Source organism: Pezoporus flaviventris, unplaced genomic scaffold (assembly GCF_033815535.1).
Source record: "Pezoporus flaviventris isolate CSIRO_AGI_PZ_B2104156 unplaced genomic scaffold, CSIRO_AGI_Pfla_v1 ptg000834l, whole genome shotgun sequence".
NCBI classification, from domain to species: domain Eukaryota; kingdom Metazoa; phylum Chordata; class Aves; order Psittaciformes; family Psittacidae; genus Pezoporus; species Pezoporus flaviventris.
In genome coordinates this window covers 12,183-40,144 of record NW_026893379.1, presented here as the reverse complement: position 1 = coordinate 40,144, position 27,962 = coordinate 12,183, and the positions used below count along the sequence as shown (strand labels likewise).

At 51.2% G+C, this 27,962-nt stretch overlaps 1 protein-coding gene across 1 annotated transcript; it reads right to left on the bottom strand.

Annotated features, from left to right (window-relative positions):
• On the bottom strand, positions 1-27,660 carry ATP2A1 (ATPase sarcoplasmic/endoplasmic reticulum Ca2+ transporting 1; the record flags this gene model as incomplete). The annotated part of the gene is made up of 21 exons (XM_061444360.1): positions 27,501-27,660; positions 26,555-26,572; positions 25,562-25,644; positions 22,844-22,948; positions 18,791-18,929; positions 17,929-18,009; positions 17,736-17,821; positions 16,246-16,543; positions 14,744-14,910; positions 13,928-14,016; positions 12,162-12,264; positions 9,973-10,104; positions 9,155-9,280; positions 8,216-8,434; positions 7,034-7,369; positions 5,645-5,865; positions 3,432-3,634; positions 1,646-1,731; positions 1,341-1,474; positions 795-912; positions 1-147 (listed from the first exon to the last, which is right to left on the bottom strand). Coding segments are annotated over exons 1-21 (3,009 nt in total), but the record flags the coding sequence as incomplete, so codon positions are not given.
• Positions 27,661-27,962: the final 302 nt, after the last annotated feature.

Genomic DNA, 27,962 nt, shown 5'->3' with positions numbered 1-27,962 from the left:
GTCTCTACAGGTCCCTATGGGTCCCTCACCCTCCAGGTAGTTCCTGGCGACGAACTTGAGGGCCTCGTCCAATAGGATGACGGGCAGGGAGATCTTGAGCACCATCAGCCAATGGGTGAGGGTCAGCGGGGTCAGCTTGAAGATCATCTATGGGGCAGAGAGCTGGGCCTGAGCCCCACGGCTGCCCCATGGCCCCCATGGGCACCCCATGGCGGATAAAGGCCATGGGGAGCCAGCCGATAGGGATCGACCCAATGAGGATCGACCAATGGGCATCACGCAATTGAGGGCAACCCAATGGGCATTGACCCAATGGGCATCACCCAATGAGCATCACCCAATGGGCATCAACCAATGGGCATCAACCAATGGGCATCAACCAATGGGGATCGACCAATGGGGATCGACCAATGGGCATTGACCCAATGGGCATCACCCAATGGCCATCATCCAATGGACATCGACCCAATGGGCATCGACCCAATAGACATTGACCCAATGAGCATCACCCAATGGGCATCAACCAATAGGCATTGACCAAATGGCCATCACCCAATGGGCATCAACCCAACGGGCGCTACCCAATGGCCGTCATCCAATGGACATCGACCCAATGGACATTGACCTAATGGTCATTGACCCAATGAGCATCACCCAATGGCCATCACCCAACAGACATCACCCAACCACCATTGACCCAATGGGGATCATCCCAATGGGCATCACCCAATGGGCATCGACCCAATGGCCATTGACCAATGGGCCCCCCCCCCCAGCCCCACACATCCCCTTACGGGCAGTGGGTCGACGTAGAGGATGACGAAGTGCAGGGACATGGACAGGCAGATGGAGCCCAGCAGCCAGATGTTGACCCACGGCGGCATCCGGGCCAGCGATTGGTTCTCGGAGAGGCTGCAGTGGGGCGGGAGGTGGGGATGTGGGGCGGGAGGTGGGGACGGACCCATGGACCCATTGATGGACCCCATGGACCCATTGGAGGTCCCCAGGGACCCATTTATGGACCCCATTGCCCCATTTAAGGTCCCCATTGACCCATTTAAAGACCCCATTGCCCCATTTAAGGTCCCCATGGCCCCATTTAAAGACCCCATTGCCCCATTTAAGGACCCCATTTAAGGACCCATTGCCCAATTTAAGGACCCCATAACCCCATTTAAGGACCCCATTGCCCCATTTAAAGACCCCATTGCCCCATTTAAGGTCCCCATGGCCCCATTTAAAGACCCTATTGCCCCATTTAAGGACCCCATTGCCCCATTTAAGGACCCAATCGACCCATTTAAAGACCCCATTGGAGGTCCCCATGGGGCTGCAGGTACCTGTTGAGGGCGTTGCACATCTCAATGGTGACCAGCACGGACAAGGCCATGGTCATGGGCACCGGCGACTCGAAGATCTCGCAGTCCAAGCCCTCGAATTCCACGTTGTGCTCCCCACATTGCATGAAGTGGGTCTGGGGTAGGGGGGGACAGCAATGGGGTCACCATAGGGTGGCCAACCCGTGGTCAATGGGGCCCCATCGGTCAAGCCATGGTCAACGGGGCCCCATCGGTCAACCCATGGTCAATGGGGCCCCATCGGTCAACCCATGGTCAATGGGGTCCCATGGGGCTCCGGCACTCACCAGTTGGTGGTAGCTGACGTTGGGGCCATCTTCAGCGAAGAGGAACCACCACGCGGCCGCGCCGACAGTGGCGGCACCGACGTAGCCTATGGGGAGAGGAAGCACCATGGGGGTCAGTGGAGGAGGCACCATGGGGGTCTACAAGGGATCATGATGGGCATCTCCAATGCTCTACAATGGGCATCTCCAATGGACATCTATGATGGTCTACAATGGGCATCTCCAATGGGCATCTACGATGGTCTACAATGGGCACCTCCAATGGGCATCTACAATGGGCACCTCCAATGGACATCTATGATGGTCTACAATGGGCATCTCCAATGGACATCTATGATGGTCTACAATGGACATCTCCAATGGGCATCTACAATGGTCTACAATGGGCACCTCCAATGGCCATCTACGATGGTCTACAATGGGCAACTCCAATGGACATCTATGATGGTCTACAATGGGCACCTCCAATGGACATCTATGATGGTCTACAAGGGGCACCTCCAATAGACATCTATGATGGTCTACAATGGGCACCTCCAATGGACATCTATGATGGTCTACAATGGGCACCTCCAATGGACATCTATGATGGTCTACAATGGACATCTCCAATAGACATCTATGATAGTCTACAATGGGCACCTCCAATGGACATCTATGATGCTCTACAATGGGCACCTCCAATGGACATCTACGATGGTCTACAATGGACATCTCCAATGGGCATCTACGATGGTCTACAATGGGCACCTCCAATGGACATCTATGATGGTCTACAATGGACATCTCCAATGGACATCTATGATGGTCTACAATGGGCACCTCCAATGGACATCTATGATGGTCTACAATGGGCACCTCCAATGGGCATCTACGATGGTCTACAATGGACATCTCCAATGGGCATCTACGATGGTCTACAATGGGCATCTCCAATGGACATCTATGATGGTCTACAATGGACATCTCCAATGGACATCTATGATGGTCTACAATGGGCACCTCCAATGGACATCTATGATGGTCTACAATGGGCACCTCCAATGGACATCTACGATGGTCTACAATGGGCACCTCCAATGGACATCTACGATGGTCTACAATGAGCATCTCCAATGGACATCTACGATGGTCTACAATGGGCACCTCCAATGGACATCTACGATGGTCTACAATGAGCACCTCCAATGGACATCTATGATGGTCTACAATGGGCACCTCCAATGGACATCTATGATGGTCTACAATGGCCATCTCCAATGGGCATCTACGATGGTCTACAATGGGCACCTCCAATGGACATCTATGATGGTCTACAATGGGCACCTCCAATGGGCATCTACAATGGGCACCTCCAATGGACATCTATGATGGTCTACAATGGGCACCTCCAATGGACATCTATGATGGTCTACAATGGGCACCTCCAATGGACATCTACGATGGTCTACAATGAGCATCTCCAATGGACATCTATGATGCTCTACAATGGGCACCTCCAATGGACATCTATGATGGTCTACAATGGGCACCTCCAATGGACATCTACGATGGTCTACAATGGGCACCTCCAATGGACATCTATGATGATCTCCAATGGACATCTCCAATGGACATCTATGATGGTCTACAATGGGCACCTCCAATAGACATCCACGACGGTCTATGATGAGCACCTCCAACGCTCTCCAATGGCCACCTCCACCGCTCTACCACCACCTCGACCTCCAAGTCCCCATGACTTCCTCCTTCCCCCACCGACCCCAGCCCCGGCGCCGTCGCTCACCGCCGATGGCGAGGTAGCGGAAGAAGAGCCAGCCGCTGATGAGCGGCTCCTTGGGGCTGCGGGGGGGCTTGTCCATGATGTCCAGGTCCGGGGGGTTGAAGCCCAGCGCCGTGGCCGGCAGCCCGTCCGTCACCAGGTTCACCCAGAGCAGCTGCACCGGGATCAGCGCCTCCGGCAGCCCCAGCGCCGCCGTCAGGAAGATGCTGGGGGGACACGGGGAGGGGAGGAGATGGGGTACGATGGGATAGAGTGGGATTCAATGGGGTAGAGTGGGGTATAAGTGGGTTAGAGTGGGGTACAATGGGATAGAGTGGGATGCAATGGGGCAGAGTGGGGTATAAGTGGGTTAGAGTGGGGTACAATGGGATTCAATGGGGTAGAGTGGGGTATAAGTGGGTTAGAGTGGGGAACAATGGGATTCAATGGGGTAGAGTGGGGTATAAGTGGGTTAGAGTGGGGTACAATGGGATAGAGTGGGATGCAATGGGATACAATGGGATTCAATGGGGTAGAGTGAGGTATAAGTGGGTTAGAGTGGGGTACAATGGGATTCAATGGGGCAGAGTGGGGTATAAGTGGGTTAGAGTGGGGTACAATGGGATAGAGTGGGATGCAATGGGATGCAATGGGATTCAATGGGGTAGAGTGGGGTATAAGTGGGTTAGAGTGGGGTACAATGGGATAGAGTGGGATGCAATGGGATGCAATGGGATTCAATGGGGCAGAGTGGGGTATAAGTGGGTTAGAGTGGGGTACAATGGGATTCAATGGGGTAGAGTGGGGTATAAGTGGGTTAGAGTGGGGTACAATGGGATAGAGTGGGATGCAATGGGATACAATGGGATTCAATGGGGTAGAGTGGGGTATAAGTGGGTTAGAGTGGGGTACAATGGGATCGAGTGGGATACAATGGGATTCAATGGGGCAGAGTGGGGTATAAGTGGGTTAGAGTGGGATACAATGGGATAGAGTGGGATGCAATGGGATACAATGGGATTCAATGGGGTAGAGTGGGGTATAAGTGGGTTAGAGTGGGGTACAATGGGATAGAGTGGGATGCGATGGGATTCAATGGGGTAGAGTGGGGTATAAGTGGGTTAGAGTGGGGTACAATGGGATAGAGTGGGATTCAATGGGGTAGAGTGGGGTATAAGTGGGTTAGAGTGGGGTACAATGGGATAGAGTGGGATGCAATGGGATACAATGGGATTCAATGGGGTAGAGTGGGGTATAAGTGGGTTAGAGTGGGGTACAATGGGATTCAATGGGGCAGAGTGGGGTATAAGTGGGTTAGAGTGGGATACAATGGGATCGAGTGGGATACAATGGGATTCAATGGGGTAGAGTGGGGTATAAGTGGGTTAGAGTGGGGTACAATGGGATAGAATGGGATGCAATGGGATACAATGGGATTCAATGGGGTAGAGTGGGGTATAAGTGGGTTAGAGTGGGGTACAATGGGATAGAGTGGGATGCAATGGGATACAATGGGATTCAATGGGATACAAGAGGATTCAATGGGATAGAGTGGGGTACAATGGGATTCAATGGGGCATAAGTGGGATAGAGTGGGACACAATGGGGTATAAATGGGATAGAGTGGAATACAATGGGGTACAATGGGGTATAAGTGGGATAGAGTGGGATGCACTGGGGTATAAGTGGGATGCAATGGGATAGACTGGGATACGGTGGGATATAGTGGGGTGCAATGGGGTGTAAGTGGGATAGAGTGGGATAGGGTGGGATACAATGGGATCTACTGGTCCATAGTGATCTATAGGGTTCTATAGAGGTTCATAGGGGTCCATAGAGGTCCATGGAGGTCTATAGAGGTCTATAGTGGTCTAGGTCTCTATTGGTCTATAGAGGTCGCTACTGGTCCATAGTGGTCTATAGAGTTCTATAGGGGTCCATAGAGGTCTATAGTGGTCCACAGTGGTCTATAGGGGTCTATAGGGGCCCATAGTGGTCCACAGTGGTCTATAGTGGTCTATAGTGGTCCATTGGGGTCTATAGTGGTCTATAGTGGTCCATAGTGGTCTATAGAGTTCTATAGGGGTCCATAGAGGTCTATAGTGGTCTAGGTCTCTACCGGTCTACAGAGGTCGCTACTGGTCCATAGTGGTCCATAGTGGTCCATAGTGGTCTATAGGGGTCTCTAGCGATCTCTAGGGGTCTGTAGGGGTCTCCAGGCGCCCATAGGGTCTCACCAGACGACCTCTCCCACGTTGGAGGAGATGAGGTAGCGGATGAACTGCTTCATGTTGTTGTAGATGGCGCGGCCCTCCTCGACGGCCGCCACGATGGTGGAGAAGTTGTCGTCGGCCAACACCATCTCCGAGGCCGTCTTGGCCACGGCCGTGCCTGAGCCCATGGCGATGCCGATCTCGGCCTTCTTGAGCGCCGGCGCGTCGTTGACGCCGTCACCGGTCTGGAAAGTGGGGGGAGAACGGGGGGGATCCATGGGGATGGGGAGGATGGGACAACCCCCCCCCCATGGTTCGCTGTGGGGATGCAGGGGGTTGGGATGGGGATGGAATGGATGATGATGGATGAAGGTGGGGCTACAATGGGTGTTGATGGGTCTAGAATGGACGATGATGGATGGAGATGGGGCTACAATGGGTCCAGGATGGGTCTACAATGGGTCTAGAATGGGTGGTGATGGGTCTAGAATGGATGATGATGGGTGGTGATGGGTCTACAATGGGTCTTGTATGAGTCTACAATGGGTCTAGAATGGGAGGAGATGGGTCTACAATGGGTCTAGAAGGGGAGGAGACGGGTCTACAATGGGTCTAGAAGGGGGGGAGATGGTTCTACAATGGGTCTAGAATGGGAGGAGATGGGTCTACAATGGGTCTAGAATGGGAGGAGATGGGTCTACAATGGGTCTAGAATGGGAGGAGATGGGTCTACAATGGGTCTAGAATGGGAGGAGATGGGTCTACAATGGGTCTAGAAGGGGAGGAGATGGGTCTACAATGGGTCTAGAATGGGAGGAGATGGGTCTACAATGGGTCTAGAATGGGAGGAGATGGGTCTACAATGGGTCTAGAAGGGGAGGAGATGGGTCTACAATGGGTCTAGAATGGGTGGAGATGGGTCTACAATGATGGCCATGGATCCCCCATGAAATGCAATGGGTCCGCCATGGAATGCAATGGGTCTACCATAGAATGCAATGGGTCTACCATGGAATGCAATGGGTCTACCATGGAACGCAATGGGTCTACCATGGAACGCAATGGGTCTACCATGGATACCAACATCTCCCCCAGAGAATACAATGGGTCTACCATGGAATGCAATGGGTCTACCATGGAACGCAATGGGTCTACCATGGATACCAACATCTCCCCCATAGAATACAATGGGTCTACCATGGAACGCAATGGGTCTACCATGGAACGCAATGGGTCTACCATGGATACCAACATCTCCCCCATAGAATACAATGGGTCTACCGTGGAACACAATGGCTCCCCCATGGAATGCAACGGCTCCCCCATGGAACGCAACGTCTCTACCATGGACGCTGATGGGTCTATGTCCCCCCCCATGGAACTCAATGCCCCCCGCCACGACCGGCGCCTCACCATGGCCGTGATCTCGTCGAAGGACTGCAGGAACTCCACGATCTTGGACTTGTGGGTGGGCTCGACGCGGGCGAAGCAGCAGGCGCGGCGGCAGGCTTCGCGCTGCTCGGCCGGCGGCAGGTCATCGAACTCGCGGCCCGTGTAGGCCTTGCCGGCCACGTCCTCGTCCTCGCCGAAGATGCCGATGCGGCGGCAGATGGCGATGGCCGTGCCCTTGTTGTCGCCCGTGATCATGATGACGCGGATGCCGGCGTCGCGGCACAGCCGGATCGAGCCCATCACCTCCTTGCGCGGCGGGTCCAGCATCCCCACGCAGCCCACGAAGGTCAGGTCCACCTGGGGGGTATGGACGCTGGTAGGGTTGGGGACCCATAGAAGTGACCCCATGGGGTGCGTAGGGGTGTAAGGACACCATAAAACGACCCAGAAGAACCCCATGGACCATTCTAGGGGGTCGACATGGGACCAAGAACCCCATTGAGATGACACCAACCAACATTGAAGACCTAAAGATCAACCAGATGTGGGTGTCTATGGGTTATATGGGACCAAAACCCCATTGAGATGACGTCAACCGTCGTTGAAGACCCGAAGACCACCAAGTTATGGGTGTCTATGGGTTATATGGCACCAAAACCCCATTGAGATGACACCAACCAACATTGAAGACCTAAAGATCAACCAGATGTGGGTGTCTATGGGTTATATGGGACCAAAACCCCATTGAGATGACGTCAACCGTCGTTGAAGACCCGAAGACCACCAAGTTATGGGTGTCTATGGGTTATATGGCACCAAAACCCCATTGAGATGACGTCAACCATCATTGAAGACCCAAAGACCATCAATATATGGGTGTCTATGGTCCATATGGCACCAAGACCCTATTGAGATGACATCAACCCCCATTGATGCCCCAAAGACCATCGATATGGGGGTCAATATCAACAGAAGACCCCACTGAAGACCCAAAGACCACCAAGTTATGGGTGTCTACGGTCTACATGGAACCAAGACCCCATTGAGATGACATCAACCATCATCGAAGAGCCAAAGTCTATGGCCCATACACCCCAAAGACCCCATTGATGCCCCAAAGACCACCAAGATAGTGGTGTCTATGGCCCATATGGGCCCACCCCACACCCTCCAGCCCCATAGATCCCTACGGAAGCCCCATACCTCGTAGTCGACGAACTTGGTGGAGTCCTCGAGGACCATGTCCTCCCTCTTCGGGGGGGTGTCGCGGGTGGCCAGCGCCAGGCAGCGCAGGGTGTCCCTGCCCGTGCCCCACTCCTTGATGAGGGCCAGGATGCGGTCCTTGACCCCCGGCGTCAGCGGCACCCGCGCCGTGCCCACGCGGACGTAGCTGCAGCGGTCGATGACGCCCTCGGGGGCGCCCTGAATGGGGGGTTATGGGGCGGAGTTGGGGTTATGGGGTGGATGGGATATGGGGTATATGGGGTATAGGGGGTATGGGATATGGGGTGTATGGGATATGGGGTGTATGGGGTAGAGGGTGTATGGGATATGGGGTGTATGTTGTATAGGGTGTATGGGATATGGGGTGTATGGGGTAGAGGGTGTATGGGATATGGGGTGTATGTGGTATAGGGTGTATGGGATATGGGGTGTATGTTGTATAGGGTGTATGGGATATGGGGTGTATGGGGTAGAGGGTGTATGGGATATGGGGTGTATGTGGTATAGGGTGTATGGGATATGGGGTGTATGTGGTATAGGGTGTATGGAATATGGGGTGTATGTGGTATAGGGTGTATGGGATATGGGGTATATGGGGTATAGGGTGTATGGGATATGGGGTATACGGGGTATAGGGGGTATGGGATATGGGGTGTATGTGGTATAGGGTGTATGGGATATGGGGTGTATGGGGTGTATGGGATATGGGGTATATGGGGTATAAGGTGTATGGTGTATGGGATATGGGGTGTATGGGATATGGGGTGTATGGGATATATGGGATATATGGGACATGGGATATAGGATATATGGGATATATGGTATATGGGGTATGGGGTCTATGGGATATGGGGTATGGAGTATATGGGGTCTATGGGGCCTATGGGGTCCATGGGCTCTATGGGGTGCGGGCCCCACCTTGACGAACATCTTGTTGCCCACGGCGGCGCGCGAGGCCTTGGCGGGGGAGCAGTAAACGGACATGGACTTCCGGTCCCGGGAGAACTCCAGCGTGAACTCCTTCTTCATGAGCTGCTTGATGACCTGGGGGCCATGGGGGGCCATGGGGGTCAATGGGGGGCGATGGGGGGCAATGGGGGGCGATGGGGGGCAATGGGAGGCGATGGAAGTCAATGGGGGTCAATGGAAGTCAATGGGGGTCAATGGAAGTAATTAGGGGCAATGGAGGTCAATGGGGGTCAATGGGAGTCAGTGGGGGTCAATGGAAGTCAATGGGGTCAATGGAAGTCAATGGAGTCAATGGGGGTCAATGGAAGTCAATGGGAGTCAATGGGGTCAATGGGGTTCAATGGAAGTCAATGGGGGGCAATGGAAGTCAATGGGGTCAATGGGGGTCAATGGAAGTCAATGGGGGGCAATGGAAGTCAATGGGGTCAATGGGGGTCAATGGAAGTCAATGGGGGGCAATGGAAGTCAATGGGGTCAATGGGGGTCAATGGAAGTCAATGGGGTCAATGGAAGTCAATGGGGGCAATGGGGGTCAATGGAAGTCAATGGGGGCAATGGGGGTCAATAGGGTGATGGGGTCAGTGGGGTCAATGGGGCCAATGGACTCAACGGGGACCCAATGGGGCCGATGGGATCAATGGCACCCAATGGGCCATGGAGACGCCCATTGGAGACCACCAAGACCACGGGGTGAAGCCTTGCCCCATAGGGCCCCATAGTAGGGGGGGGGTCCCATAGGGCGCTGTGGGGCGCTGTGGGGCACTCACGGCGTTGCAGGCGTTGGCGCGCTCCACCTTGGAGAGGCCGCGGACGTCGGTGCCGAAGACGTTCATCTTCTCCACGAGGCACGTGAGCGCCGTCTCCGTGGCCTCCCCCACCTTCTCATAGACCCCCTTGGACTATGGGGGGGTATTATGGGATGTCAGTGGGGCAGGGGGGGCGATCTATGGGGCAGGGGGGGAGATCTATGGGGGGTGTGTGGGGGTGAAGTTATGGCGGGTGTGGGTTGATGGATGGGGGGTGTGGGTTGATCTATGGGGGGTGTGGGGGTCAGTCTATGAGGGGTGTGGGTCAATCTATGGGGTGAGGGTTGATCTATGGGGGTGTGGCTCGATCTATAGGGGGTGTAGGGGTCAGGCTATGAGGGGTGTGGGTCAATCTATGGGGGGTGTGGGGGTCAGTCTATGGGGCGTGTAGGTCAATCTATGGGGGTATGGGTCTATCTATGGGGGGTGTGGGTTAATCTATGGGGTGTAGGGGTCAATGTATGGGGTGTATGGGTTGATCTATGGGGGTGTGGCTCAATCTATGGGGGTGTGGGGGTTAGTCTATGGGGGGGTGGGGGGCGGGGGTCGATCTATGGGGTACGGAGGAGATCTATGGGGATGTGGGGGCAGATCTATTTGGCAGGGGGGGAGATCTATGGGGGGTGTGTCAATCAATGGGGTGCGTGTGGGTTGATCTATGGGGCACATGTGGGTCAATCTACGGGGCAGGTGTGGGTGCATCTATGGGGCAGGTGTGGGTGGATCTATGGGGCAGGTGTGGGTCGATCTATGGGGTGTGTGTGGGTCAATCTATGGGGTGTATAGGTCCATCTATGGGTCAGGTGTGTGTGGCTCTATGAGGCAGGTGTGTGTGGCTCTATGGGGCTGTGGCTCTATGGGGCAGGCGCGTGTGGCTCTATGGGGCCGGTGTGGGTGGATCTATGGGGCAGGCGCGTGTGGCTCTATGGGGCAGGTGCGTGTGGCTCTATGGGGCAGGTGCGTGTGGCTCTATGGGGCAGGTGTGGGTGGATCTATGGGGCAGGCACGTGTGGCTCTATGGGTCAGGTGCGTGTGGCTCTATGGGGCTGTGGCTCTATGGGGCAGGTGTGTGTGGATCTATGGGGCAGGCACGTGTGGCTCTATGGGTCAGGCACGTGTGGCTCTATGGGGCAGGTGTGGGTGGATCTATGGGGCAGATGTGGGTGGATCTATGGGGCAGGTGTGTGTGGCTCTATGGGTCAGATGTGGGTGGATCTATGGGGCAGATGTGGGTGGATCTATGGGGCAGATGTGGGTGGATCTATGGGGCAGGTGTGGGTGGATCTATGGGTCAGGTGTGGGTGGCTCTATGGGGCAGATGTGGGTGGATCTATGGGGCAGATGTGGGTGGATCTATGGGGCAGGTGTGTGTGGCTCTATGGGGCAGGCACGTGTGGCTCTATGGGGCAGGTGTGGGTGGCTCTATGGGGCAGGTGGGGGTGGCTCTATGGGGCAGATGTGGGTGGATCTATGGGGCAGGTGTGTGTGGCTCTATGGGGCAGATGTGGGTGGCTCTATGGGGCAGATGTGGGTGGCTCTATGGGGCAGATGTGTGTGGCTCTATGGGGCAGATGTGGGTGGATCTATGGGGCAGGTGTGTGTGGCTCTATGGGGCAGGTGTGTGTGGCTCTATGGGGCAGATGTGGGTGGCTCTATGGGGCAGATGTGGGTGGATCTATGGGGCAGGTGTGGGTGGATCTATGGGGCAGATGTGGGTGGATCTGTGGGGCAGATGTGGGTGGCTCTATGGGGCAGATGTGGGTGGATCTATGGGGCAGGTGTGTGTGGCTCTATGGGGCAGGCGCGTGTGGCTCTATGGGGCAGATGTGGGTGGATCTATGGGGCAGATGTGGGTGGATCTATGGGGCAGGTGTGTGTGGATCTATGGGGCAGGTGTGGGTGGCTCTATGGGGCAGATGTGTGTGGCTCTATGGGGCAGATGTGGGTGGATCTATGGGTCAGATGTGGGTGGATCTATGGGGCAGATGTGTGTGGCTCTATGGGGCAGATGTGTGTGGCTCTATGGGTCAGATGTGGGTGGCTCTATGGGGCAGATGTGGGTGGATCTATGGGGCAGATGTGTGTGGCTCTATGGGGCAGATGTGTGTGGCTCTATGGGGCAGATGTGGGTGGATCTATGGGGCGCTGACCTCGTTGTAGTCGAGGGAGGAGTCGTTGCAGAGGGCGCAGATGGTGGCCAGCTCCACCAGGCCGTCGAACTGCCCGGCCTTGATGGGCTTGTCCTGCTTCATCCTGGGGTATTATGGGATGGGAGGGGGATATTATGGGATGGGAGGGGGATATTATGGGATGGGAGGGGGATGGGAGGGGATATTATGGGATATTGTGGGGTAATGTGGGGTTATAGGGGATAATATGGGATAATGGGGAACATTATGGGATATTATGGGATAATATGGGGTAATATGGGGTAATATGGGGTAATATGGGGTTATAGGGGATAATATGGGGTAATATGGGGTTATAGGGGATAATAGGGGATAATATGGGATAATGGGGAACATTATGGGATATTATGGGATAATATGGGGTAATATGGGGTAATATGGGGTAATATGGGGTAATATGGGGTTATAGGGGGTTATAGGGGATAATATGGGGTAATATGGGGTAATATGGGGTAATATGGGGTAATATGGGGTTATAGGGGGTTATAGGGGATAATATGGGGTAATATGGGGTAATATGGGGTAATATGGGGTAATATGGGGTTATATGGGATAATATGGGGTAATATGGGATAATATGGGGTAATATGGGGTAATATAGGGTAATATGGGGTTATAGGGGATAATAGGGGATAATATGGGATAATGGGGAACATTATGGGATATTATGGGATAATATGGGGTAATATGGGGTAATATGGGGTAATATGGGGTTATAGGGGGTTATAGGGGATAATATGGGGTAATATGGGGTAATATGGGGTAATATGGGGTTATAGGGGATAATAGGGGATAATATGGGATAATGGGGAACATTATGGGATATTATAGGATAATATGGGGTAATATGGGGTAATATGGGGTAATATGGGGTTATAGGGGGTTATAGGGGATAATATGGGGTAATATGGGGTAATATGGGGTAATATGGGGTAATATGGGGTTATATGGGATAATATGGGGTAATATGGGATAATATGGGGTAATATGGGATAATATGGGGTAATATGGGGTAATATAGGGTAATATGGGGTTATAGGGGATAATAGGGGATAATATGGGATAATGGGGAACATTATGGGATATTATGGGATAATATGGGGTAATATGGGGTAATATGGGGTAATATGGGGTAATATGGGGTACTATGGGGTAATATGGGGTTATATGGGATAATATGGGGTAATATGGGATAATATGGGGTAATATGGGGTAATATAGGGTAATATGGGGTTATAGGGGATAATAGGGGATAATATGGGATAATGGGGAACATTATGGGATATTATGGGATAATATGGGGTAATATGGGGTAATATGGGGTAATATGGGGTTATAGGGGATAATATGGGGTAATATGGGATAATAGGGAATATTATGGGATGTTTTTGGATAATATGGGATAATGTGGGGTATATTGGGGTATTATTGGGGTATTATGGGGTAATATGGGATATCATGGGATATTATGGGATAATATGGGGCAATATGGGATAATACAGGATAATATGGGGTAATATGGGATAATATGGGATATTATGGGATATTGTGGGATAACATGGGGTATACTGGGGTATTATTGCGGTATTATGGGGTAATGGGGGTAATATGGGATAATATGGGATATTATGGGTTATTATGGGGTAATATGGGTTATTATGGGGTACTATGGGGTGCCATGGGTTATTATGGGGTGCCCTGGGGTATTATGGGATGGGGGCACTGACACTTCGCCCTCGGGCGCGTAGGTGGAGCCGGTGATGGAGAACTCGTTGAGGGCGCAGGCGTCGCCGTCCACCTTGTCCACGACGAACATCTGCACCCAATGGAGCCCAATGGCACCCAATGGCACCCAATGGCACCCAATGGAGCCCAATGGCATCCAATGGCACCCAATGGAGCCCAATGGCACCCAATGGCACCCAATGGAGCCCAATGGCACCCAATGGAGCCCAATGGCACCCAATGGCACCCAATGGAGCCCAATGGAGCCCAATGGCACCCAATGGCACCCAATGGTACCTAAGGGACCCAATGGCCCCCAAGGGCACCCAATGGTACCTAGGGGACCCAACAGCACTCAATGGCACCCAATCCACCCAATGACACTCAACGATACCCAATGACACCCAATGGCACCCAATGGTACCTAGGGGATCCAACAGCACCCAATGGCACCCAATGGAACCTAGGGGATCCAACAGCACCCAATGGCACCCAACAGCACCCAACGACACCCAATGGCACCTGAGGGTCCCAACAGCACCCAATGGCACCCAATGGTACCTAAGGGACCCAACGGTACCTAGGGGACCCAACAGCACCCAATGGCACCCAATCCACTCAATGACACCCGATGGCACCCAATGGCACCCAATGGCACCCAATCCACTCAATGACACCCAATGGCACCCAATCCACTCAATGACACCCAATGGCACCTAATCCACTCAATGACACCCGATGGCACCCAATCCACTCAATGACACCCGATGGCACCCAATGGCACCCAATGGCCCCGAAGGGCACCCAACGGCGCCCACCTTGCAGACGGACATCTGGTTGGTGGTGAGGGTGCCGGTCTTGTCGGAGCAGATGACCGAGGTGCAGCCCAGGGTCTCCACCGAGGGCAGGCTCCGCACGATCGCGTTCTTCTTGGCCATGCGGCGCGTGCCCAGCGCCAGGCACGTGGTGATGACGGCGGGGAGGCCTGGGGACACCGGAACGGCACCCAAATGGGACCAAAACGGGCACGAAGAGACCCGAAATGGGCAGGAATAGACCCGAAATGGGCACGAAGAGACCCAAAATGGGCACAAATAAAACCAAAACGGGCAGGAATAGACTCGAAATGGGCATAAATAGACCCGAAATGGGCACAAATTGACCCGAAATGGGCACAAATTGACCCGAAATGGGCACAAATAGACCCCAAATGGGCACGAATAGACCCGAAATGGGCACAAATAGACCCAAAATGTGCACAAATAAAACCAAAATGGGCACGAATAAAACCAAAATGGGCACAAATAGACCCGAAATGGGCATAAATAGACCCAAAATGGGCATAAATAGACCCGAAATGGGCAAAAATAGACCCAAAATGGGCACAAATAAAACCAAAATGGGCAGGAATAGACCCGAAATGGGCATAAATAGACCCGAAATGGGCACAAATTGACCCAAAATGAGCACAAATTGACCCAAAATGGGCATGAATAGACCCGAAATGGGCACAAATAGACCCGAAATGGGCACAAATAGACCCAAAATGGGCACCCATTATTGCCCTCAAGACCCCATTTAAGCCCCATTATCGACTCAAAGACCCCATTTCACCCCATTATCGACTCAAAGACCCCCTTCCACCCCATTATCGACTCAAAGACCCCATTTAAGCCCCATGATCCACTCAAAGACCCCATTTCACCCCATTATCAACTCAAAGACCCCATTTCACCCCATTATCGACTCAAAGACCCCATTTCACCCATTATCGACTCAAAGACCCCATTTAAGCTCCATTATCAACTCAAAGACCCCATTTAAGCCCCATTATCGACTCAAAGACCCCATTTCACCCCATTATCGACTCAAAGACCCCCTTCCACCCCATTATCGACTCAAAGACCCCATTTCACCCCATTATCGACTCAAAGACCCCATTTCACCCCATTATCGACTCAAAGACCCCATTTCACCCCCATTATCGACTCAAAGACCCCATTTCACCCCATTATCGACTCAAAGACCCCATTTAAGCCCCATTATCGACTCAAAGACCCCCTTCCACCCCCATTATCAACTCAAAGACCCCATTTCACCCCATTATCGACTCAAAGACCCCATTTAAGCCCCATTATCGACTCAAAGACCCCATTTCACCCCATTATCGACTCAAAGACCCCCTTCCACCCCATTATCGACTCAAAGACCCCATTTCACCCCATTATCGACTCAAAGACCCCATTTCACCCCCATTATCGACTCAAAGACCCCCTTTCCCCACCCCATTGCCCCCCCCTCCATCTTCCCCGCTTGCCACCTTCGGGAATGGCGGCGACGGCGAGGGCGACGGCGATCTTGAAGTAGTAGATGGCGCCGCGGATCCAGGACCCGCCGTGGACGGGGTCGTTGAAGTGGCCGATGTTGATGAGCCAGACGGCGACGCAGATGAGGGAGATGACCTTGGAGAGCTGCTCCCCAAACTCGTCGAGCTTCTGCTGCAGGGGGGTCTTGTCCTGCTCCGTGGCCGCCATCTCGTCGCGGATCTTGCCGATCTCCGTGTTGACGCCGGTGGCCACCACGATGCCCACGGCTTTGCCGGCGCCGATGTTGGTGCCCTATGGGGGGGGGTATATGGGGTATATGGGGTATATGGGGTTGGGGGGGTGTATGGGGTATGGGGTGTATGGATATGGGATATAGGATATGGGATAGATGGGATATAGGATATGGGATATAGGATGTATGGGATATAGGATATGGGATATATGGGATATAGGATATGGGATAAAGGATATATGGGATATGGGATATAGGATATATGGGATATGGGATATGGGATATAGGATATATGGGATATGGGATATAGGATATATTGGATATGGGATATGGGATATAGGATATATGGGATATGGGATATAGGATATATTGGATATGGGATATGGGATATAGGATATATGGGATATGGGATATAGGATATATTGGATATGGGATATGGGATATTGGATATGGGATATAGGATATATGGGATGTAGGATATATGGATGTGGGATATAGGATATATGGGATATATGGGATATGGGATATAGGATATATGGGATATTGGATATGGGATATAGGATATATGGGATATAGGATATGGGATATATGGGATATAGGATATGGGATATAGGATATATGGGATATAGGATATGGGATATATGGGATATAGGATATGGGATATAGGATATATGGGATATGGGATATGGGATATAGGATATATGGGATATAGGATATATGGATATGGGATATAGGATATATGGGATAATGGGATATGGGATATAGGATATATGGGATATTGGATATGGGATATAGGATATATGGGATATAGGATATGGGATATATGGGATATAGGATATGGGATATAGGATATATGGGATATGGGATATAGGATATATGGGATATAGGATATATGGATATGGGATATAGGATATATGGGATATATGGGATATGGGATATAGGATACATGGGATATTGGATATGGGATATGGGATATAGGATATGGGATATAGCATATATGGATATGGGATATGGGATATAGGATATATGGGATGTGGGATATAGGATATATGGGAATGGGATATAAGCATATGGAATATGGGATATCGGGATATGGGATATGCAATGTTGGATATGGGATGTGCGATATGGGATATTGGATATGTGATATAGGATCCATGGATATGGGATATAGGATATGGGATGTACGATCTGGGATCCATGGATACGGGATGTGGGATATGGGATGTGGGATCCATGGCTGTCACTCACGGAGAAGAGCATGTTCTTCTTGTCCTGGTTGACCGCTCGTGGGTCGGGGACGGGATCCGTGTGCTTGATCACCGAGACCGACTCACCTGGGACCAGTACGGACCAGTATAGACCAGTACTGACCAGTATGGACCAGTATGGACCAGTATGGACCAGTATGGACCAGTATGGACCAGCGTCCCCCCCCCCGTACCGGTCAGGATGGACTGATCCACCCGCAGCGTTGTGGACTTGATGGAGATGATGCGGATGTCGGCCGGGACCTTGTCTCCAACTGGGGGGAACTGGGAATTACTGGGATCCATACCCATATATCCCATATCCCACATCCATACCCATGCATCCCATACCCCATATCCATACAACCCATACCCTGTATCCATGTATCCCATATCCATATTTATATACCCCATATCCATATATCCCATACCCCATATCCCACATCCATACGCATATATCCCATATCCATATATCCCATATCTGATATCCATATCCATATATCCCATATCCATACTCATATATCCCATATCCATATATCCCTTATCTAATATCCATATCCATATATCCCATATCCATACCCCCATATCCATATATCCCACATTCGATATCCATATCCATATATCCCATACCCCATATCCACATCCATACATCCCTTATCCAATACCCATATCCATATATCCCATACCCCATATCCACATCCATACATCCCATATCCATACCCCTATATCCCATATCCTTATGTCCCATACCCATATACCCCTTATCCGATACCCACATAGCCCCTATCCATACCCCATATATCCCATACCCCATCTCCATACCCACGTATCCCATATCCGTATATCCCATACCCCATATACCCCATATCCACATCCGTTTATCCATGTCCTATACCCCATTCCTATATCCCATACATCCCATACATCCCATATATCCCATACCCATATATCCCATATTGATATAGCCCTTGTATCCCATATATCCCATATAAATCCTATATATCCCCTATACCCCCTGTACCCCAAATCCCCCCCATCCCATGGGGCGCCCCTCACCGGCCACCTCGGCGATGTCTCCCGGCACCAGATCCCGTGCCTTGATCCTCTGCACGCTCTTGCGGTCGGCGCGGTAAACCTTGCCCATCTCCGGCTCGTACTCCTTCAGCGCCTCGATGGCGTTCTCGGCGTTCCGCTCCTGGGAATCCAGCGGGAATCCAGTGGGAATACAGCGGGAATACAGCGGGAATACAGCGGGAATACAGCGGGAATGGGATGGGGATGCCATGGGAGACGTTAACGGGACATCGAGGGGTGTTGGGGATGAAGGGGACGCCATTGGGAGGTTGGGAATGCGATGGGAATGCCATGGGGATACAACGGGAATGCAATGGGAATAGAAGGGGAATGCAATGGGAATAGAATGGGAATGCCGTGGGAAGGCAAGGAATGCCATGGGAATGGGATGGGGATGCGATGGGAGACGTTAACAGGACGTCGAGGGGTGTTGGGGATGAAGGGGACGCCATTGGGAGGTTGGGAATGCGATGGGGATAGAATGGGAATGGGATGGGAATGCGATGGGAATGCAATGGGAGACGTTAACGGGACGTCGAGGGGTGTTGGGGATGAAGGGGACGCCATTGGGAGGTTGGGAATGCGATGGGAATGCCATGGGGGTAGAACGGGAATGCAATGGGAATAGAAGGGGAATGCAATGGGAATAGAATGGGAATGCCGTGGGAAGGCAAGGAATGCCATGGGAATGGGATGGGGATGCCATGGGAGACGTTAACGGGACATCGAGGGGTGTTGGGGATGAAGGGGACGCCATTGGGAGGTTGGGAATGCCATGGGAATGCCATGGGGATACAACGGGAATGCAATGGGAATAGAAGGGGAATGCAATGGGAATAGAATGGGAATGCCGTGGGAAGGCAAGGAATGCCATGGGAATGGGATGGGGATGCGATGGGAGACGTTAACGAACGTCGAGGGGTGTTGGGGATGAAGGGGACGCCATTGGGAGGTTGGGAATGCGATGGGGATAGAATGGGAATGGGATGGGAATGTGATGGGAATGCAATGGGGTAGAATGGGAATGCCATGGGAATAGAATGGGAATGCAACAGGAATACAATGGGAAAGCAATGGGAATAGAATGGGAATAAAATGGGAATAGAATGGGAATGCGATGGGAATAGAATGGGAATGCGATGGGAATAGAATGGGAATGTGATGGGAATACAATGGGAATAGAATGGGAATGCAATGGGAATAGAATGGGAATGCAATGGGAATAGAAGGGGAACGCGTTGGGAATACAATGGGAATGCAACAGGAATACAATGGGAATGCGATGGGGATACAATGGGAATGCGATGGGAATAGAATGGGAATGCAATGGGAATACAATGGGAATAGAATGGGAATGCAAGGGGAATGTGATGGGAATGCAACAGGAATAGAATGGGAATGCAATGGGAATGCAACAGGAATACAATGGGAATGCAATGGGAATGCAATGGGAATAGAATGGGAATGCAATGGGAATGCAACAGGAATACAATGGGAATTCAATGGGAATGCAATGGGAATAGAATGGGAATGCGATGGGAATGCAATGGGAGACGTTAACGGGACATCGAGGGGTGTTGGGGATGAAGGGGACGCCATTGGGAGGTTGGGAATGCGATGGGAATGCCATGGGGATACAACGGGAATGCAATGGGAATAGAAAGGGAATGCAATGGGAATGCAATGGGAATAGAATGGGAATGCAACAGGAATGCCATGGGAATAGAATGGGAATGCAACAGGAATACAATGGGAAAGCAATGGGAATGCGGTGGGAATAGAATGGGAAAAGAATGGGAATGCGATGGGAATAGAATGGGAATGCGATGGGAATAGAATGGGAATAGAAGGGGAATGCAATGGGAATGCGATGGGAATAGAATGGGAATGCGATGGGAATAGAATGGGAATAGAAGGGGAATGCAATGGGAATGCAATGGGAATAGAAGGGGAATGCAATGGGAATGCAATGGGAATAGAAGGGGAATGCAATGGGAATAGAATGGGAATGCAACAGGAATGCAATGGGAATGGGATGGGGATGCGATGGGAGACGTTAACGGGACCTCGAGGGGTGTTGGGGATGAAGGGGACGCCATTGGGAGGTTGGGAATGCGATGGGGATAGAATGGGAATGGGATGGGAATGCGATGGGAATGCAATGGGAATAGAAGGGGAATGCGATGGGAATAGAAGGGGAACGCAATGGGAATAGAATGGGAATGGGATGGGAATGCGATGGGAATGCAGTGGGGTAGAATGGGAATGCCATGGGAATAGAATGGGAATGCAACAGGAATACAATGGGAAAGCAATGGGAATAGAATGGGAATAAAATGGGAATAGAATGGGAATGCGATGGGAATACAATGGGAATAGAATGGGAATGCAATGGGAATAGAAGGGGAATGCGTTGGGAATACAATGGGAATGCAACAGGAATACAATAGGAATGCAATGGGAATGCAACAGGAATACAATGGGAATGCGATGGGGATACAATGGGAATGCGATGGGAATAGAATGGGAATGCAATGGGAATGCAATGGGAATACAATGGGAATAGAATGGGAATGCAAGGGGAATGTGATGGGAATACAACAGGAATAGAATGGGAATGCAATGGGAATGCAACAGGAATACAATGGGAATGAAATGGGAATGCAATGGGAATAGAATGGGAATGCAATGGGAATGCAATGGGAGACATTAACGGGACGTCGAGGGGTGTTGGGGATGAAGGGGAAGCCATTGGGAGGTTGGGAATGCGATGGGAATGCCATGGGGGTAGAACGGGAATGCAATGGGAATAGAAAGGGAATGCAATGGGAATGCAATGGGAATAGAATGGGAATGCAACAGGAATGCCATGGGAATAGAATGGGAATGCAACAGGAATACAATGGGAAAGCAATGGGAATGCGGTGGGAATAGAATGGGAAAAGAATGGGAATGCGATGGGAATAGAAGGGGAATGCGTTGGGAATAGAATGGGAATGGGATGGGAATGCGATGGGAATAGAATGGGAATGCAATGGGAATGCAATGGGAATAGAAGGGGAATGCGTTGGGAATAGAATGGGAATGCAATGGGAATGTAATGGGAATAGAACGGGAATGCAATGGGAATAGAATGGGAATGCAATGGGAAGAGAATGGGAATGCGATGGGAATAGAATGGGAATGCAATGGGAATAGAACGGGAATGCAATGGGAATAGAATGGGAATGCAATGGGAAGAGAATGGGAATGCGATGGGAATAGAATGGGAATGCAATGGGAATAGAATGGGAATGCAATGGGAATGCAACAGGAATACAAGCAATGGGAATGCAACAGGAATACAATGGGAATGAGATGGGGATACAATGGGAATGCGATGGGAATACAATGGGAATAGAATGGGAATGCAATGGGAATAGAATGGGAATGCAATGGGAATAGAAGGGGAATGCGTTGGGAATACAATGGGAATAGAATGGGAATGCAATGGGAATGCAACAGGAATACAATGGGAATTCAATGGGAATAGAATGGGAATGCAATGGGAATGCAACAGGAATACGATGGGAATGCAATGGGAATAGAATGGGAATGCGATGGGAATGCAATGGGAGACGTTAACGGGACCTCGAGGGGTGTTGGGGATGAAGGGGACGCCATTGGGATGTTGGGAATGTGATGGGGATACAACGGGAATGCAATGGGAATACAATCCCCCTGTATCCCTATGGACCCCAATGGACCCCCTGTACCCCAGGGACCCCAATGGGTCCCAATGGACCCCCATGGACCCCCATAGACCCCATAGACCCCACAGACCCCATAGACCCCACAGACCCCATAGACCCCATAGACCCCATGGACCCCATAGACCCCATAGACCCCATAGACCCCATAGACCCCATGGACCCCATAGACCCCATGGACCCCATAGACCCCATAGACCCCATGGACCCCATAGACCCCATGGACCCCATAGACCCCATAGACCCCATAGACCCCATAGACCCCATAGACCCCATAGACCCCCACCTGCCAGACGCCCACCACGGCGTTGGCCACCAGGATGAGCAGGATCACGAAGGGCTCCACGAAGGCCGTGATCGTCTCCTCGCCCTCCTCGAACCAGGCCAGCACCTGCGGGACGGGACCCATAGCGACCCATAGAGACCCATAGGGACCCATAGAGACCCATAGCGACCCATAGAGACCCATAGCGACCCATAGGGACCCATAGGGACCCGTAGAGACACATAGGGACACATAGGGACACATAGAGACACATGGGGACCCATAGAAACCCCATAGGGACCCAATAGAGCCCATAGATCCCATAGATCCCATATCCCACATCCTATATCCCATATCCCATATATCCATTACCCCATATCCCACACCCCATACCCCATATCCCATATATCCCATAGATACTATATCCCATATATCCGATAGACCCCATAGACCCCATATATCCCATAGATTCTATATCCCATATATCCGATAGACCCCATAGATCCCATATATCCCATAGATCCTATATCCCATATATCCGATAGACCCCATAGATCCCATATATCCCATAGATTCTATATCCCATATATCTGATAGACCCCATAGATCCCATATATCCCATAGATCCTATATCCCATATATCCGATAGACCCCATAGATCCCATATATCCCATAGATTCTATATCCCATATATCTGATAGACCCCATAGATCCCATATATCCCATAGATTCTATATCCCGTATATCCAATAGACCCCATAGACCCCATATATCCCATAGATTCTATATCCCATATATCCGATAGACCCCATAGATCCCATAGATCCCATATATCCCATAGATCCTATATCCCATATATCTGATAGACCCCATATATCCCATATCCCATGTATCCCATATGTCCATTACCCCATACACCCCATATATCCCATATCCTGTACCCCATATATCCCATATCCCATGTATCCCGTATGTCCATTACCCCATACACCCCATATATCCCATATCCTGTACCCATATATCCCATATCCCATGTATCCCGTATGTCCATTACCCCATATCCCCCATATATCCCATATCCTGTACCCATATATCCCATATCCCATGTATCCCGTATGTCCATTACCCCATACACCCCATATATCCCATATCCTGTACCCATACACCCCATATCCCATGTATCCCGTATGTCCATTACCCCATATCCCCCATATATCCCATATCCTGTACCCATATATCCCATATCCCATGTATCCCATATGTCCATTACCCCATACACCCCATATATCCCATATCCTGTACCCATATATCCCATATCCCATGTATCCCGTATGTCCATTACCCCATACACCCCATATATCCCATATCCTGTACCCATATATCCCATATCCCATGTATCCCGTATGTCCATTACCCCATACACCCCATATATCCCATATCCTGTACCCATACACCCCATATCCCATGTATCCCCTATGTCCATTCCCCCATATCCCATATATCCCATACACCCCATATAACCCCTACACCCCCCCCCCCCGGATCCCATCCCATCCCCCACCCCCATATCCCATATCCCCCTTCCCCCCTCCCCCCCCAGCAGCTGCTGACACTTGAGACGTCACCGGATCCCAAGGGCACCCCAAGGTCCCCTCCCCCCCCCCACCCCGTATCCCATAATATTATCCCATGTATCCCATAATATTATCCCATGTATCCCATAATATTATCCCATGTATCCCATAATATTACCCCATATATCCCATAATATTATCCCATATTATCCCATATATCCCATGATATTATCCCATATTATCCCATATATCCCATAATATTATCCCATATATCCCATAATATTATCCCATGTATCCCATAATATTACCCCATATATCCCATAATATTATCCCATATTATCCCATATATCCCATGATATTATCCCATATATCCCATAATATTATCCCATATATCCCATATTATCCCATATATCCCATGATATTATCCCCTATGTCCCATAATTATCCCATGTATCCCATATCTATCCATAATTATCCCATATACCCATAATTATCCCATGTATCCCATATCTATCCATAATTATCCCATAATTAGCCCATATATCCCGTAATTATCCCATGTATCCCATATCTATCCATAATTATCCCATAATTAGCCCATATATCCCGTAATTATCCCATGTATCCTATATCTATCCATAATTATCCCATAATTATCCCGTATACCACATAATGATCTCATATATCCAGTAATTATCCCATGTATCCCATATCTATCCATAATTATCCCATAAATCCCATATATCCCATAATTATCCCATGTATCCCATATCTATCCATAATTATCCCATAAATCCCATATCTATCCATAATTATCCCATAATTATCCATAGTAATCCCATATATCCCATCAGTATCCCATATATCCCATAATTACCCCTATATCCCATCATTATCCCATATATCCCCTAATTATCCCATATATCCCCTAATTATCCCCTATATCCCATCATTATCCCATATATCCCCTAATTATCCCATATATCCCCTAATTATCCCCTATATCCCATCATTATCCCCTATATCCCATATTACCCCCTATATCCCATATCTATCCATATATATCCCATCATTATCCCATCCTCACCCCCTATATCCCCCCCCACATCCCACCCCACATCTCCCCCCCATCCATCCCATAATAGTTCCCTATGGATGCGCTCACAAAGGAGATGCAGGCGGCCAGGAGCAGGATCCGCACCAGGAGGTCCTCGAACTGCTCCACCACCAGCTCCCACAGGGATTTACCTGGGAATGCCGTCGGGAATGACGCCGGGAACCCCATAGGGAACCCCATTGGAAACCCCATAGGGAACCCCGTTGGGATCCCCATTGGGAATGGTGGTGGGAACCACATAGGGAACCCCATTGGGATCCTCATTGGGAATGACATTGGGATCCTCATTGGGAATGACATTGGGATAATCATTGGGAATGGCGTTGGGATCCTCATTGGGAATGGTGTTGGGAATGGCGTTGGGAACCCCATTGGGAATGGCGTTGGGAATGGTGTTGGGAATGGCATTGGGATCCCCATTGGGAATGGTGTTGGGAATGGCGTTGGGAATGGTGTTGGGAATGGCGTTGGGAACCCCATTGGGAATGGCGTTGGGAATGGTGTTGGGAATGGCATTGGGATCCCCATTGGGAATGGTGTTGGGAACGGCGTTGGGAATGGCATTGGGATCCACATTGGGAATGGTGTTGGGAATGGCGTTGGGATCCACATTGGGAATGGTGTTGGGAATGGCGTTGGGAATGGCGTTGGGAATGGCATTGGGATCCACATTGGGAATGGCATTGGGAATGCTGATGGGAATGGTGTTGGGAATGGCGTTGGGATCCACTAGGGAACGGCGTTGGGAATGGTGTTGGGATCCACACTGGGAATGGCGTTGGGAATGGCGCTGGGAATGGCGCTGGGAATGGTGATGGGAATGGCGTTGGGATCCCCTTTGGGAATGGTGTTGGGATCCACTAGGGAACGGCGTTGGGAATGGCGTTGGGATCCACACTGGGAATGGTGTTGGGAATGGTGATGGGAATGGTGTTGGGAATGGCGCTGGGAACGGCATTGGGAACGGCGTTGGGATCCCCATTGGGAATGTCACAGGGATCCCCATAGGGAACGCCATGGGGGGCAGCAGAAGGCACTCACCCTCCTCAGCCGGGAGCTCTGTGGGGCAGAGAACGGGGGGGGTCAATGGAGTCAATGGGGACAATCCCACACCCCATACACCCCATACACCTCATACACCCCATAGACCCCATATACCCCATAGACCCCATAGACCCCATAGACCCCATAGACCCCATAGACCCCATAGACCCCATACACCCCATAGACCCCATATACCCCATAGACCCCATAGACCCCATAGACCCCATAGACCCCCCACACCCCATATACCCCATACACCCCATATACCCCATATACCCCAAACACCACATACATTCCATATACCCCATATACCCCATACCCCATACCCCATACACCCCATACCCCTTATACCCCATACACCCCATATACCCCATATACCCCATATACCCCATATACCCCATACACCCCATAGACCCCATATACCCCATACACCCCATATACCCCATACACCCCATACACCCCATACACCATAGACCCCATAGACCCCATACACCCCATAGACCCCATATACCCCATATACCCCATACACCCCATATACCCCACATACCCCATACACCCCATATACCCCATAGACCCCATACACCCCATACACCCCACATACCCCATACACCCCATATACCCCATAGACCCCACACACCCCATATACCCCATACACCCCATATACCCCATATACCCCATACGCCATACACCCCATACCCCTTATACCCCCTATACCCCCTATACCCCCTATACCCCATATGCCCCATATATCCCCTATACCCCCTATACACCACATACCCCATATACCCCATACACCCCATACACCCCATACCCCATACACCCCATACACCCCATACACCCCATATACCCCATACACCCCCTATACCCCATATATCCCCTATACCCCATCCACCCCATATATCCCACCCCATTCCCTCTCCCCCCATCCCGCCCCATATCTCACCGTTGTATCCATACTTCTCCAGGCTCCTCTTCACTTGCTCTGGGGAGAGCCCCACATTCTCGGTGACCCCAAAGTAGGCCAAGCACTCCTCGATGCCCTTGGCATGGGCGTTCTCCATAGCGCCCTATAGCGCCCTATAGCGCCCTATAGCGCCCTATAGCCCCCTATACAACCCTAGAGCCCCCTAGAGCCCCTTTAACCCCCTATAGCGCCCTATAGCGCCCTATAGCGCCCTATACAACCCTAGAGCCCCTTTATCCCCCTATAGCGCCCTATAGCGCCCTATAGCGCCCTATAGCCCCCTCCAAGCACAGCAAAGGGGGGGGGGGGGTCCGGCCACCCTCGGGGTGGGGGCTTATGAGGGGGCCACCCCATAAAGGTCCAACCCCCCCCCCCGCAAATCCCGCCCCCCTTTGGCTCCGCCCCCTATGTGGGGGGGGACGACACCCATTGGTACAGCCC